The 12,483-nt window shown below is 38.8% G+C and overlaps 1 protein-coding gene across 1 annotated transcript in view; it reads left to right on the forward strand.

Moving 5' to 3' along the window:
- Nucleotides 1-12,483, forward strand: part of OFCC1 (orofacial cleft 1 candidate 1) — a 173,066-nt gene that overhangs the window by 136,586 nt on the left and 23,997 nt on the right. The window contains exon 19 of the mRNA XM_032115778.1: nt 11,335-11,544. Within this exon, the coding sequence (XP_031971669.1) occupies nt 11,335-11,544 (210 nt within the window). The remainder of the gene's footprint in view (nt 1-11,334; nt 11,545-12,483) is intronic.

Genomic DNA, 12,483 nt, shown 5'->3' on the forward strand with positions numbered 1-12,483 from the left:
TTCTTCTTGAATAATACACTAATTTGATTGATGTTTTTCTATGCTTAGTTTTCTGCAGATTGATATGTTTTTCTATGACAATGGGGAAATGTTCTGGTTGCAGTTAAATAACATAAAATATATGGGCATGATACATTCCTGTGTTGCTGTCCAATACTCTAATTTTACTTGATCAAAGTAGCTACACCAGCATAAAAGCACCAGAGATGCAGTGAATCAAGCACACATGCAAAGCAGAAAACGTATTTTTAATGAGATATTAAATAACTTCAGTATATTATCTAAACAATGATAGTTTATGTTTTCCACTGAAATTTAAGATTTATATAATGTGATACAAATTCCACTGTAAGAAGCATAAAATTTTATTAGATAAAAATGGTGAAAAGACATTAGATCTATATTTTTAAAGACCTATTGTTAATTTTACTAATAATTTTATCAAAATTTGCCCTTTCGAAGGAAAATGTGTCAGTTATAGGTGCTATTTTTTGTATTCCATGTAGTGTAAGCTTAGCCAGCTTTACTCAGACCACAGTAATTTTCAATGTTCACCTTTTTTTATATCTTCACTACATAATAAAAATCTAGTATAAAATAGGAACCTCTCTCATTAGTTCTGTGAGTGGGTAAGAAACCTGTCCTATGTTAAGCTATCAAAATTGAAGCAAAATCATTAGGGAGCAAACAGTCATCTTTCTGCTCAGTATCCACTATCTGATGTAATGAAGTGACATTCTGCTTACATTCCTTACATGATTTGTGGAAGGAGTTGCTATCCAAGCAGAGTAAAAAATAGATACTTGTAAAAATTCTTTGTTAAAATTTAGACTTCCAGTTTTGTTCCTTTTGCCGACCCAACAGCCTGCAGTTTTGTCTCCTTGATACTGCAATTTTCTACCCAGACTGAGCTTCCTTTTAATAATATTGAGACTGAGTTAATTTATTTGGGTTTCTTTTCCATACTTTACCATTCGTAATTTGTGATATACCTCTTGTGGTAATATATGAGTGAACTATAAGGTGCTTTCACATAGGAAAGAGCTATTACCTCCCCCAGTTGTGGACTGAGGGCTCAAGTTATGCCCTCCCCTGTGTGCTTTTCCTGGGGCTCTCTTCCCTTGTCCCACATGTAAGCACTGCTTGGCACTGCTCCCAGGGGATTACATCTGGCCTGCAGCCTCACTGCTGTAAGCACCTCAATGACCCCTAGGAGAGAAGGCAGCATGCAGTCCTTCTCTGCAAGTGGGAGAAGGGGCATTGTCCTCCTACCAGAAAACATGGTCACCAAGAGAGAAGTTGTGGGAGGAAAATGGGGGAGTAACTGTTTCTGAAACTTATTAAGATGCTATGTTCAGGCAACATACATTTTATTATAACTAGATCTTACTATGAGTAATATTTCCTAATTAACCACAGGGATTCATGAGCTTTGCAGACTGAAAGACTGAGCATAGGAAACGTCTCAGGTCTGTTTTTAATCAAATTTATGTCCTTATGAATTGCTTGCTTTTGCAAAAAGTTTCAGGAGTAGCTAGTCTGAGGAATTACCCAGGGGGTGTAAAGATACTTCCAGTTATATACTTGAAACATCTCTGGAGCCATATGTGTGTGAGTTAGAGAAGAATTATCTCTGAGCTAGAGCACACTTCTGAGTGGACATGGGAATGGTGGATGATCTCATTACCTCTATCCTCCCTAGATCTATTCTAAAGCTTTTCAAGCTCATTGGGGACTGTCTTTCCAGTCCATGCAGACCCTGGTGGGTCATGAATCTGGAAACTGAACTTTTGCACACAGATGAGGATGGACTTGCAATAATGGAAACCTTCAGCTCTTGAAAAAGGTTGGGGTTTTTAAAGTATTCCCTAATGGAAAATACTTTTTCAGGCTGATTTTGACTGTGCAGACACACACACCCCCCAGTGAAGGACAGGGGGGCTGTCAGCATATGCTGTGTGTTAAAAATGTGGCAGCAATAGCTGTGTAGATAAGTACAGGGGGAACATGTGTGCTCATACATGTGACAGTATCAAGGAGGGAAGATGAAGAAGAAATTGGAGCATGGCTACCAAATTTACCCTTGGTCACATTGAGGCTGTCACTCAACATCACAGCCCTATACAGGACAAAAAAAGGCAGCCTTTAGCAGTGCTAATGCACAAGAAGGTGTGACTGGAGTACACATTTTAGCATCTTTCCTTTTCATGGCAAATTTGTGTAAAGAAACATGTTACAGCTAGGAGATGTATAATGTTTTTCTGGCTTGTGGCTATTCTCCAGCCAGGAATATACTGTTTGTGAAAATTAGGGAGTGGCTACTTCAGATAAAATTATAGTAATCAAAAACTTTAAAAAATTTTTGCTGGATTTTTTCTTCTCAAAACCAAACCAAAACAAGAAAAAAAAAAGCAAACAACCTAGAAAAAAGATTTTTTTCTTGCTTACTTCTATCTGATCGTGAACTAATGATCCAAGTGCACTGTTGTGATCCTGTTGTGGAGTCACTGATGGCACCAGAGGTCAAAGTTTCTATGTTTATGTGGCTGTGCCAGTGCACCAGTGTTGTTAGGAGCTCTGTGTAGTAGGCACCTGCTGAGCCAAAGATTTGAGATGAATAGCACCCATATTGATTTGCCTATAATGGAGTGGAAAAGAAAAATGTCCAGGTTTTGTTGCAGGTATTTTCATGGGGTATTAAATTGGTGGATTAGTTGCAAACAGCAGTACTGATAAAGTCTCCTGTCCATCTTGATGGTTGGGCCTTTCTATTAAAATGACACATAAATAACCTATTATGTCCCCCACCCATGGAAATTCAAATGCACCTGTCAACTTGATAAAGCACTTGCCTGGAGGGAAGCATTGTTTACATTTTCACTCCATTCTTCAGAAAAAGTGAGATTCTAATTATTTTTCCCACTGTAAATTAATGCTGACTATGATGGTTAGCATATCTCTGTATTGTTATATCTATGCAAAAGTTAAATAATAGAACTGATCCATCATGTATTATGCAATGTGCATTTTTATGACAGGCTTCCCTCTGATCTTATTATGCCTTTCTTCACAAATACTTACTTTTTTTTTTTTCCTAGCAGCTGGGGGAATCTTTGTTGACTGCTGGTTCAGAAGTTGAAATCTGTCCTGTGTGAAAAGAAAAATGCAATTTACATGTTTATCGGATGCTGAACTCTGCTATCTTCCGAGAAGGAAAAAATAAGGATATAAGAGTATACTCCATTAATAATAAGCTTCATTATAATAGACAATTGGTCACAGTAGACTAAACCATTTTTCTACCAAAAAAGCACATCAAATTCAGTAATACACAATTGTTTCTGGATATCTCAGACAGTAACTTCTAATTCAGGAAAAGCAAACTAGTTAAGGTAAAATCAAATGCAAACAGAATCTTTGTTGCATGCATAAAATCATGCCACACCTTTGCCCAAAACTTTAGGTTGTACCATAAACCATTTCTTAGGGTTCCTAGCAGTCATTTTTGCTTTGTTTGTAAATTATTTTTTTTTTATTTAATGGTTCCTGCTTGAACTGAAGACAAAACTGCTGAAATACCACAAAGAGGCCGTTTTTGCAATAGTGTGCTACAAGTGGAAAATATTCTTGTGAGAAGAATTCTTGCTATCTGGTTTCTTAACTGAAGCAGGGAAGAAGGCATTGCTGAGAGGCTCTTGGTACACTCAGACAGCCCTGGGAGACAGGCTGATCTTGCAAGTCTCTTTTGCAAGTCTCTTTTGCAAGTTTTGCAGACCCAACTGGTTTGCATACTCCGTTGAAGGCTCATGCAAACTGCCCTGAACCTTTGACTCTTTGTCTCCACTTGCTATAGTGGACTTACATTCCTAGATTTCTAGAGAAGCATCAGTGCCAAGCATGGTTAAACTGTTTGCAAGAGCCAAAAATAAAACCCTGGCATGGGAAAAAGAAGGAGTAAACTGACAATAAGGAAATACCTTAGCAATTGAGGCACTTTTGGTTTGGTGTCTGATGAGCTTGCAATTGGGATGCTGGCCCTGTGGAGGCAGAAAAAGCATCCTTGGGGTGAAGATGGCAGAGGGGGCGAGATGAGAATGGAGAATGTCAGCCTTGATCACAAAGGAATACCCAAACCTCTGCCACCCTCATTTTCTTTCTTCCCTTCTTTTCTACAATGAAACCAGCATTTACTTTAACGCCACAGCTTACACAAATATGTCAGGCCCTTCCTTCCACTACTCTCCACCCTGCCAGGGAGGTGTTTGTGAAAGCTTTTTCTTTCAGTTCTTCCTCCATGGCTTATTTCTGCAGTGATGTCTGCAAGAAAGCAGCTGATTGCTGGCGATTATTTGGAAAATCAGATGAGATAATTTATGGACAGTTAAAGCAAATAGCCCCATAAATGTCCTCTGATCTCAACACAGGCTGTTAACTCCTTGTTCTGCAGGCAGCCCATTTCTACCTGTCTCTACAGCTGCTGGAGCAATAGGGCTGCAGTGTGAGTGAGAGATTCTAGATACTTTCTGTGGTAAATGTTTGCTAATAATTAACATCTGTGCTGGAGTAGTCAGGATACTTATTAGGGTTACTGAAAGATCAGAGCAAAATTACAGTGTTTCTAAAGGAGGACAACCACCCTTCACAGATGTTCAGATATGTTTTACTAGAAGTGTTTAAATTTTCTTTTCTCTTCCACCTTCATTTTCCTAACCCCCTTCCATCTGCTTGAAAAGAAACAAGGGATCTAAACAGGCAAACTAGGAAAATTTTGATTCTTAGTAAAACATTACAGCAGTTTTGCTGTTGTTTGAATAAAAGAAAGAAAAATAGAAATTAAAATTTAGACTTGGTCAGACACTCAACAAAAGGCACCTTCCTCAAGAGCACCATTCACACAATGTTCAACACCACTAGCACAAGGACACACTATTCCACTGCCTGCACAGCAGGAAATTTTCTGAAGCTGAAGAAGATGCAACTAGGAGCCACTAGTCCCATGTATTTTAGTTTTAAGTTGTCAGCTGATTTACTGTCCATGTAATGATCCAGGTTTAAAAATGTTATTAAGCTGCCAGGAACAGATCTGTCCATCTGATGTAAGTCACAGGTGAGTAAAAGCCTGTCTCATTCCCAGACATACATCTTGAATGCACATGGTCTTGGACAAATTGAATAAAATCTGTGAATACAGACTTGTTTCTTTTAACTATCTTTTCTCTGCATTTAATCAGTTCCAAACAGTAAAAATAAAATGCTCACTGCCAAACAATTAATCGACAATCTTAGCTCCTTCGTTTTCTGTTTACATATTATCTTTGTACTGCATTGTTACTCACAGATCTGTCAGGGTTATTTTCACAAATTTTTCACAGAATATCTTCTGTGGGCAAATTGTATCCCATACGACGAACTGCTCCATGGATCTATTTACCATTTGTTGTTTCTGGTGTATTTTTGGTCACCAAAGTCATATAGTATTATTTCTGCTTTCTGACTGCATTACATTTGTAAACACATGAGTAATGAATAACAAATGTTGATGAACAGATAATGAGCAGCAGACCCTCTTATTTACACAGATATGCCCTTGTATGCATTAAAATCCTGACTTCCATAGGGAAAATAACTTTTACTAAACACTTTTGTATATAAAATCCTGTCTGTTGGAAGTTACTGAAGATGCTTTCTTAAGTAACTGATTCCAGCATCCCTTATAAAATTTGGGAAATGAGGCATGGAGAGAGATTTCTCTTGCTCATCTGAACCAAACCCTCTCTGGGCTCAGAATATAGCAGGATTCTCTGGAATAGGAAGGAAATGTGTTTTACCTCCTTTCCTTAGGGCAAATCAATGGACAAAGACACTGCTATGCACAAGGAAATGCAAGAAAGCTGTGGCCTTTAATTTTTACTCACTAAGGTTTTTGCTGAATTGAATATCGGTTTTCCTTGACTTAATTCTTCAAATGACTTTTTTCCCCCAGATTTATTATTGTTTGGAAGAGACTATTTCTACATTTGTGTATTTTTTATGGGTGACTGAAGTGCGGACATTTAAAACCACAAAAGATTTAGATCTGAAAAAATGGGATGGTAAGCAGCAGACTACACAAGCAATGGCTGCACTGTAGCCAGGGAATATGTGGCTGCACTTTGTAATATCTAAAAACAGGAGATGAAAATCATCCCCTAGAAAAGATCTTCATTGCTGTTCACTGGACACATCCATAAGTATGATGTTATTGCAAATCAGAAACAAAAAGACCTGCTGCCGTTTCCTAGTGTTATGATGCTAAGCCGCTTTCCATAAATCTATTCTGGGATTTCTCCTTAGTCATTTACAAAGAGGTTATCCTCTGTATATGTTTTTTTTTCACCATTTAGTCTGTCCATGTCTGTTTGTTAAATAAATCAGGGAAGACTGTAACAGCAATGCTTCAGGCATTCATAATTTGACTGAAACAAACAATTCCTGGATACTACTGGTCCATTATGCTGGTCCATTACGTTCATAAATAGGACGATCTAGAAACGAGTTATCTCTCTGCAGAGTTACTGTGGGCAGTCAGAGGTGGGGCTATCACACTGGTTTGAAGGCTCTGTAGGTCAGGGTATGGCTGATACTCCATGTGTGCCTGGCAAGGGTTATCTGCCAGGAGCCCACAAAGGCCTTTGCTAACCTGAGACACTCACATGCCTCATTGTTGCCCCAGGAGTGTGAGAACGTGCTGCCGCCCCACCAAAGTTTGCTGCATGTGTGTAAATGTGTGTGAGTGCTTCGTGTGTGTAAGGGTTAAACACGAGGAGCGCTGGTGTGGCTTGCTCATGATGGTATGAGTTTTGGCAGTCCTAATAGCTTTTCTTGTTCGTGCCTTTGCTTGCCATTTCTCCAATTTCGTGATTTATTCAAACTGAGTTCATTTTCATGACTTGTAAAGTACCCCATCCTTCCTACAGTGGCTTGGAAACCTTCCCCACTGTCACATCTAATTCTGCATGAGGTCCAGTGATACTCTCACTGGAACCTGGATGCCACCAAGGTGCCCTAAACACGGACTGGAAGGATGGTTTTAGATATTTCCATGTAAATTCTTCTTTTACCAGAGTTGCTGGCAAGGTTTTTAGCAACAGTTTGTCAGAAATGGGGTTTGTAATGCTTAAGGGGTACTGTGCTTCTCTCAGAAGTCAGCACTAGCCAGCTTTTGTTTTTTTAATTGTAAAGCTACGCTGGTTTAACAAAGATTGCCTCCAGGACAGTAATTCCCATATTTACAACTCTTACCACAGAAAATGCACTTACCATGTTTATGAAAGTTACTTGAAGTAAATACAGCACCCTCGACTTTTGATGTCTTTTTTTTTTTCTATAATTTCAACACTTTTTTGCCCTTTTGACTAAAGTTAACAGCTTGTAACCTTTGCTAATTATTTGTCATGACCAGCGCTCAATTCCACGCATTCTCAACTGGTCGATTTGGTCGACTTTGCTCATTTTATGTATTTTCCTTTAATACTGTTTTCAAACAATTTTTTTATACATGTTGCAATGCATGAGGCTGGAATTGATTCACATGACATTGCTAGTAATAATGCTGCTGCAAACAGTTAAGAATCAGTACTAATCATAATCAAGTGTTTAGACATACATGTATACTTCTCAACTTTTTAAAAAGAACTTTTTTTATGCTGATGTCTGTTTTTTAAGACACTAGAAGTCAGTCTTCCTCTCATTTCCACTGCAGCTCAGAAAATCTGAGGAAATACTCTTTCCTTTCTTCTCTCACAAAAGCTGTCAAACAATAGCAAACATCATAGTACCTCTACACACTATCATGGCATTTTCTGTACCCTGACCTAGGAAATATTGGTAATATTAATTGGCTGTGCCTCCGTTCTGTAACATATTTATAAATATACATTTATCAATATATTTGTGTTTAAAATGTGTTCTACTTCGATAACATATTTCTCTACACTTGGTATGGCATAATACATTTATACAACATAATACATTTGTATTTGTACTTACAAGAGTTTTTTTGTCTTTTTTGTAGGTTAGGCACTGCAATTTCCAAAGGGTTGACATAATTTACCTTTTTTGTAGGAGAAGCATGTTCCACTCTTTTAAAAACCTGTGTATTTCTACATCACAGTGTACGTTAAAGGAGCAGTGATTGAAATCATTGTTGTCAAGGAAGAATGTATTAAAATTATTAATAAGACTTAAACCCACATGAGACTTACTGAATCATCTGATCTGACCTAAATTCATGACCCTTCCTCCCAGTTCTTCCCTTTACATACTTGCGCGAAGATAGGAGGACCAAAAGGAGAAAAAACTGCCAATATAACAAAGGCCAGTGAAAACTGTACATTTGCATTAGGTCAGTGTAACCTTTTATGATTATAATAACATAAACAAATAAACTATAAGGCCACTCAGACCTCATTTCAAGCTGAACTATTATAAAGCGATTAACAGCCTCACACTCGGGCTTTAATTAAGTTATGCTGTGAAATATTCAGCATTTGAACCTGTTCTGGCCTGCCTCTTTTATCATTGAATTACCATCCTTAATGTGTTTTTCTGCTGAAAGATGAATTTCATTTAAGGATTACTGTACACTGCTCTGGCATTTTGTGGTTTCTTGTCAGCCCTTGTGAATCTAGATCATTGCTAACTTCAGTTTCTCTGACATGTCCTATATGCACAGTCTCTTGACTAGCCTGTCTCAGTGGATTTATTAACTCATATTGTATTCCTGTAGAAATGAATGGACATTTTTGATTAACTTAATGATAGAAATTTCAGATGACAGTAGAGTTTACTTTTGGAGCTTATTTCAGGTTATGTAGGCCACAGCAGCTCGCTAGTGACCTATCACTTCACAGAAATGTGTTTTGAGAGTTTCAAGGCAGTGGACATCTGTCTGCCAAATACTTTCAGATGGTGCTAGCAAGGAGGGAATGGAAAGGTCCTTCTATGCTGGGGTCTCTAAATCCTCATCCACAAACAGAGCTGCTCCCCCCTCCTGGAACTGTTATTCAAGTGTTATATCCCTCCACATATTGAAGAGTGCCTTCAGGCAAACTCACACTAGCAGGTGACTTTGAGGAAGGGTTAATGAGTGACGCTCCAGCAAAGGGTTCCCTTTCCTTCCTTTCTTCTGCTTATCCCAGACCAAGGCTACCCAAGTCACCACAGCACCATCAGTTTTGGTGGTGCCTTTTCTCTTTCAGTTGTCAGATGATCAATCTCTGCTATTTCTTCTTTTTTTGGTGGGGGAAAGGTAGGCTAGTCACATAAGTGTCCTCAGAGGGAGTTCACCAGATCTTGAAATGTGACAGCAGGTCAGATGGGTTTGTGTACTCCCACTATCCTGCAGAACTGTCTGCTCTTGGAGAGGCGGCAAGACAGAGACTTCTGATGCCATACCTGGTCCCATATGGATATGGTGTCACAGGGATGGCACCCAGAGTCAAGAACTTCCAAAGAAGATCTTTGCCCTGGCAAGGTGAAGGTTTGCTCAGGCACAAAGTTTAGAGTGACATGGCTTTGGCTTCCTGCACAGTAATTTTATGTTGTAAATTACACTTAGATCGAGCACTGATTGAAAAAACAGGTGGTAATTTATTTGTGAGAAAGTAGTGGAAGGTCCATGCTCTCCCCTGTTCTGGAAAAGTACATGTAAAACATGCTTGTGTGGTAGACAGAAAAAAATGCAGGGCTTGTCCTGTCCTTATGGCTGCTGTATGTTCCTAACAGGTTGTCCTCAATGAAATCCTTTGAACCCCAGAGGCTTTGGTGTGGAAAATTCTGACTGTCCTTATTTTACCTTAAATTTCAGATGACCTTTCCTTGTTTTAAAATGTAAAAAAATTGATTAGGACTGATGTAAAAGGAAGCTGGCGCTAAAATGAAGTATCCTATTGTTCTGTCATTCCTGGAAAAGAGTTGGAGATAATTTCCTATATGTGTTCTTGCTTTCTTAATTCACCTAAAACAAATCCTCTCCTAAGGCAGTGGCTCATAATAGCAGAAGGCACGTCAGAATCGTGGCATTGACACACTGTGCTAGTTAATGGGATTCCTCGTAATGCGTAAGAACAGCTGAGGAACTGTGAACTGGAACTCAAGCAAACTGAGCTAAATCTAACTTTTCCCAAGTGAGGGGAAAAATTTGTATCTGGTTTTTGAGATCTCTCATAAGAATCTGAGCTCTTCATTTCAGCAAAAAGTAAAAGCAAAATTATGCAGAAGAAGGTTTTGAGGTACCTATCTTAAATGAGAGCTTTTTTTAGCTAGTTTTGTGAGTAAGTTCCAATCATTTCTTCCAGTGTAATACACATCCTTGAAAGAAAAAGCATGTGCTAGGCCAGCAAAAGTGGTATTTTGTCTACATTATATAGAAGTGTTTGGGAAGAACATACTGATGTACTGTAAGGATGTACCAACATCACCAATCCCTTCCTTCCACAAACAGGAGTAGCATCTCATGGGAGAAAATGAGTGACAAAAAGGTCTTACAAAAGTGGAGGGTTAAAAACTTTATGCTTGCACTTCAGGGACAGTATAAAAATTATGCTTCTCATAATTTCTAGTTAAGGATAAAGCGTGCTTAAGCCTTTTGCCATGATCCTGGATCTGAAGTCTTGAATTCTGCTCAGTCTGTGTAAAGAATTAACATGGAAAAGGTTAAATGGAAATGCAGACTGATGTAGGGGGATACCAAACCTACCAAAGCAAACATGTTTAGAGCAAACTAGGAAGCTAGGTAACTGTTAATAAACTAGCTTTACACAATGCACTAAAATACACCTTATTTACTCTGCTCATCTACAATTCAGTTAGCAGCACAAGGTTATTTTAATATTATACAGAGATCAGAGACTAAAAAGTGCTTGTGGGTACAGGAGCAAAGGCTTCTCAAAGAGAGAGAAATACAAATACTCGCTCACAAAATTCTTGGGAAGCTTCTTTTTTTAAATTAGCATTGCCATTTTATTGTTTAACCTACCCTGCTTGATCTCCCTACTTTTGGTTAATATGGGAGTCAATTACAGCTTCATCTGTGCAGAATTAACTTTATAGAATATACACTAGGGATTTGTCTATCTCCTCTATTTAGATCTATGTCATAAAAAAATATGTAGTAGAGAACTGTGTGCAAGCACTGCATATGGTACAAGCTTTGCAGATTTATTGTAAAATCATTTTAAATCGGTTAAGCTCTTGCCAGAAGTTAATTAAATATGTTCCTTTGGTGGGGGGTGGGGGGCCTCTGTGTGTGTGTGTGCGTGTGTCCGGGGGGCGGGGGGGGCCGTGTTTCACTAGGTGGCAGTGTCTGATTACATCTGGAAGGACCACGCCAGCCAGCCTGGTGTCTCCAGCTGTGACCTCCAGCACCAGGATGAAATCCCTGACGCTGCAGCCAGCTGGAAGGGTAGCACCACTGTTCACGTCTGTGTCTACACGGTTCACCTCAGCGGCTTCCGGGAGCTCTACCGGCACTTCCTCAGGCTACCTGATGGGGCTGTCATTGAGGTAGGTCCGAGCAGGCTCCTCGCTGCCAGATTTTGAAGGCAAAGGGGTGCATTTCAGAACTGGGTCACAGTCAAAAGAGGACAATAGGCCGTGCCTGACCCTGCCTGAAATACACACTGGAAGCTTCAATAGGAAGACCTCACTCCTAAATAGTAGTGTATAATCAATGAGTTAATGCTTTTGCAGTGCAAAGTGGCAATTTCAGATTGTTTATAGAGCCATTTAAAGGCAATTATGTAAGATATACATTGAAACTACACACATAGAGATTATTTATAAATATATATCACTTAGAACCACATAAGGTTATTCTGTACAGGAATTATAATATATATATAAATATACAGGGTAAGTGCTGTGGACATTTAATGGACAGCTATTACTGCAAGTATGGTCATTCACTTAGTTTGTACTCAGATACACAGAGCTAAGGCACAGTTAGATTACCTACTGGCATCTTGCATGTTTTAGATTGAATCTTGGATGTTGTCAGCATTTCAGCAGCTTGTGCACTAAAATTCAATACAGGATGTTATTAAAGAGACGTATCACCCATTACTTGTTTCATGGGCTGCATTTTGTTCATTGCTTTACCGTTTTTTTTCTAAGTGCTTTGAAGAAGAACATTTCCTTTTTGCCTTTGGTCTTGTGTTGAGAGACTCTTAAAAAAAGATTGTCATTTGAGAGAAAGTAGACTGAAAGAATATTACTTTACCTACCGAGATAAGGAGTGGGGGCATCATCACTAAGATCTTTTTACCAAAACTGGCACAAATGATGATGAAGCACAATGTTTTCAGCTGCACACTTCTAAGGTGAAGGTTCAAGTACATCTTTCCAGCATGAGGCAAACATTGCTTCTGCTCCTTTGGTTAATGTTTCAAGGCTGTTTTCTTCATTAAAGATTTTATTCTTAATGTCTTTGCCCTACTTGGCTTT

The sequence above is a fragment of the Corvus moneduloides genome, chromosome 1, assembly GCF_009650955.1.
Source record: "Corvus moneduloides isolate bCorMon1 chromosome 1, bCorMon1.pri, whole genome shotgun sequence".
NCBI lineage: Eukaryota > Metazoa > Chordata > Aves > Passeriformes > Corvidae > Corvus > Corvus moneduloides.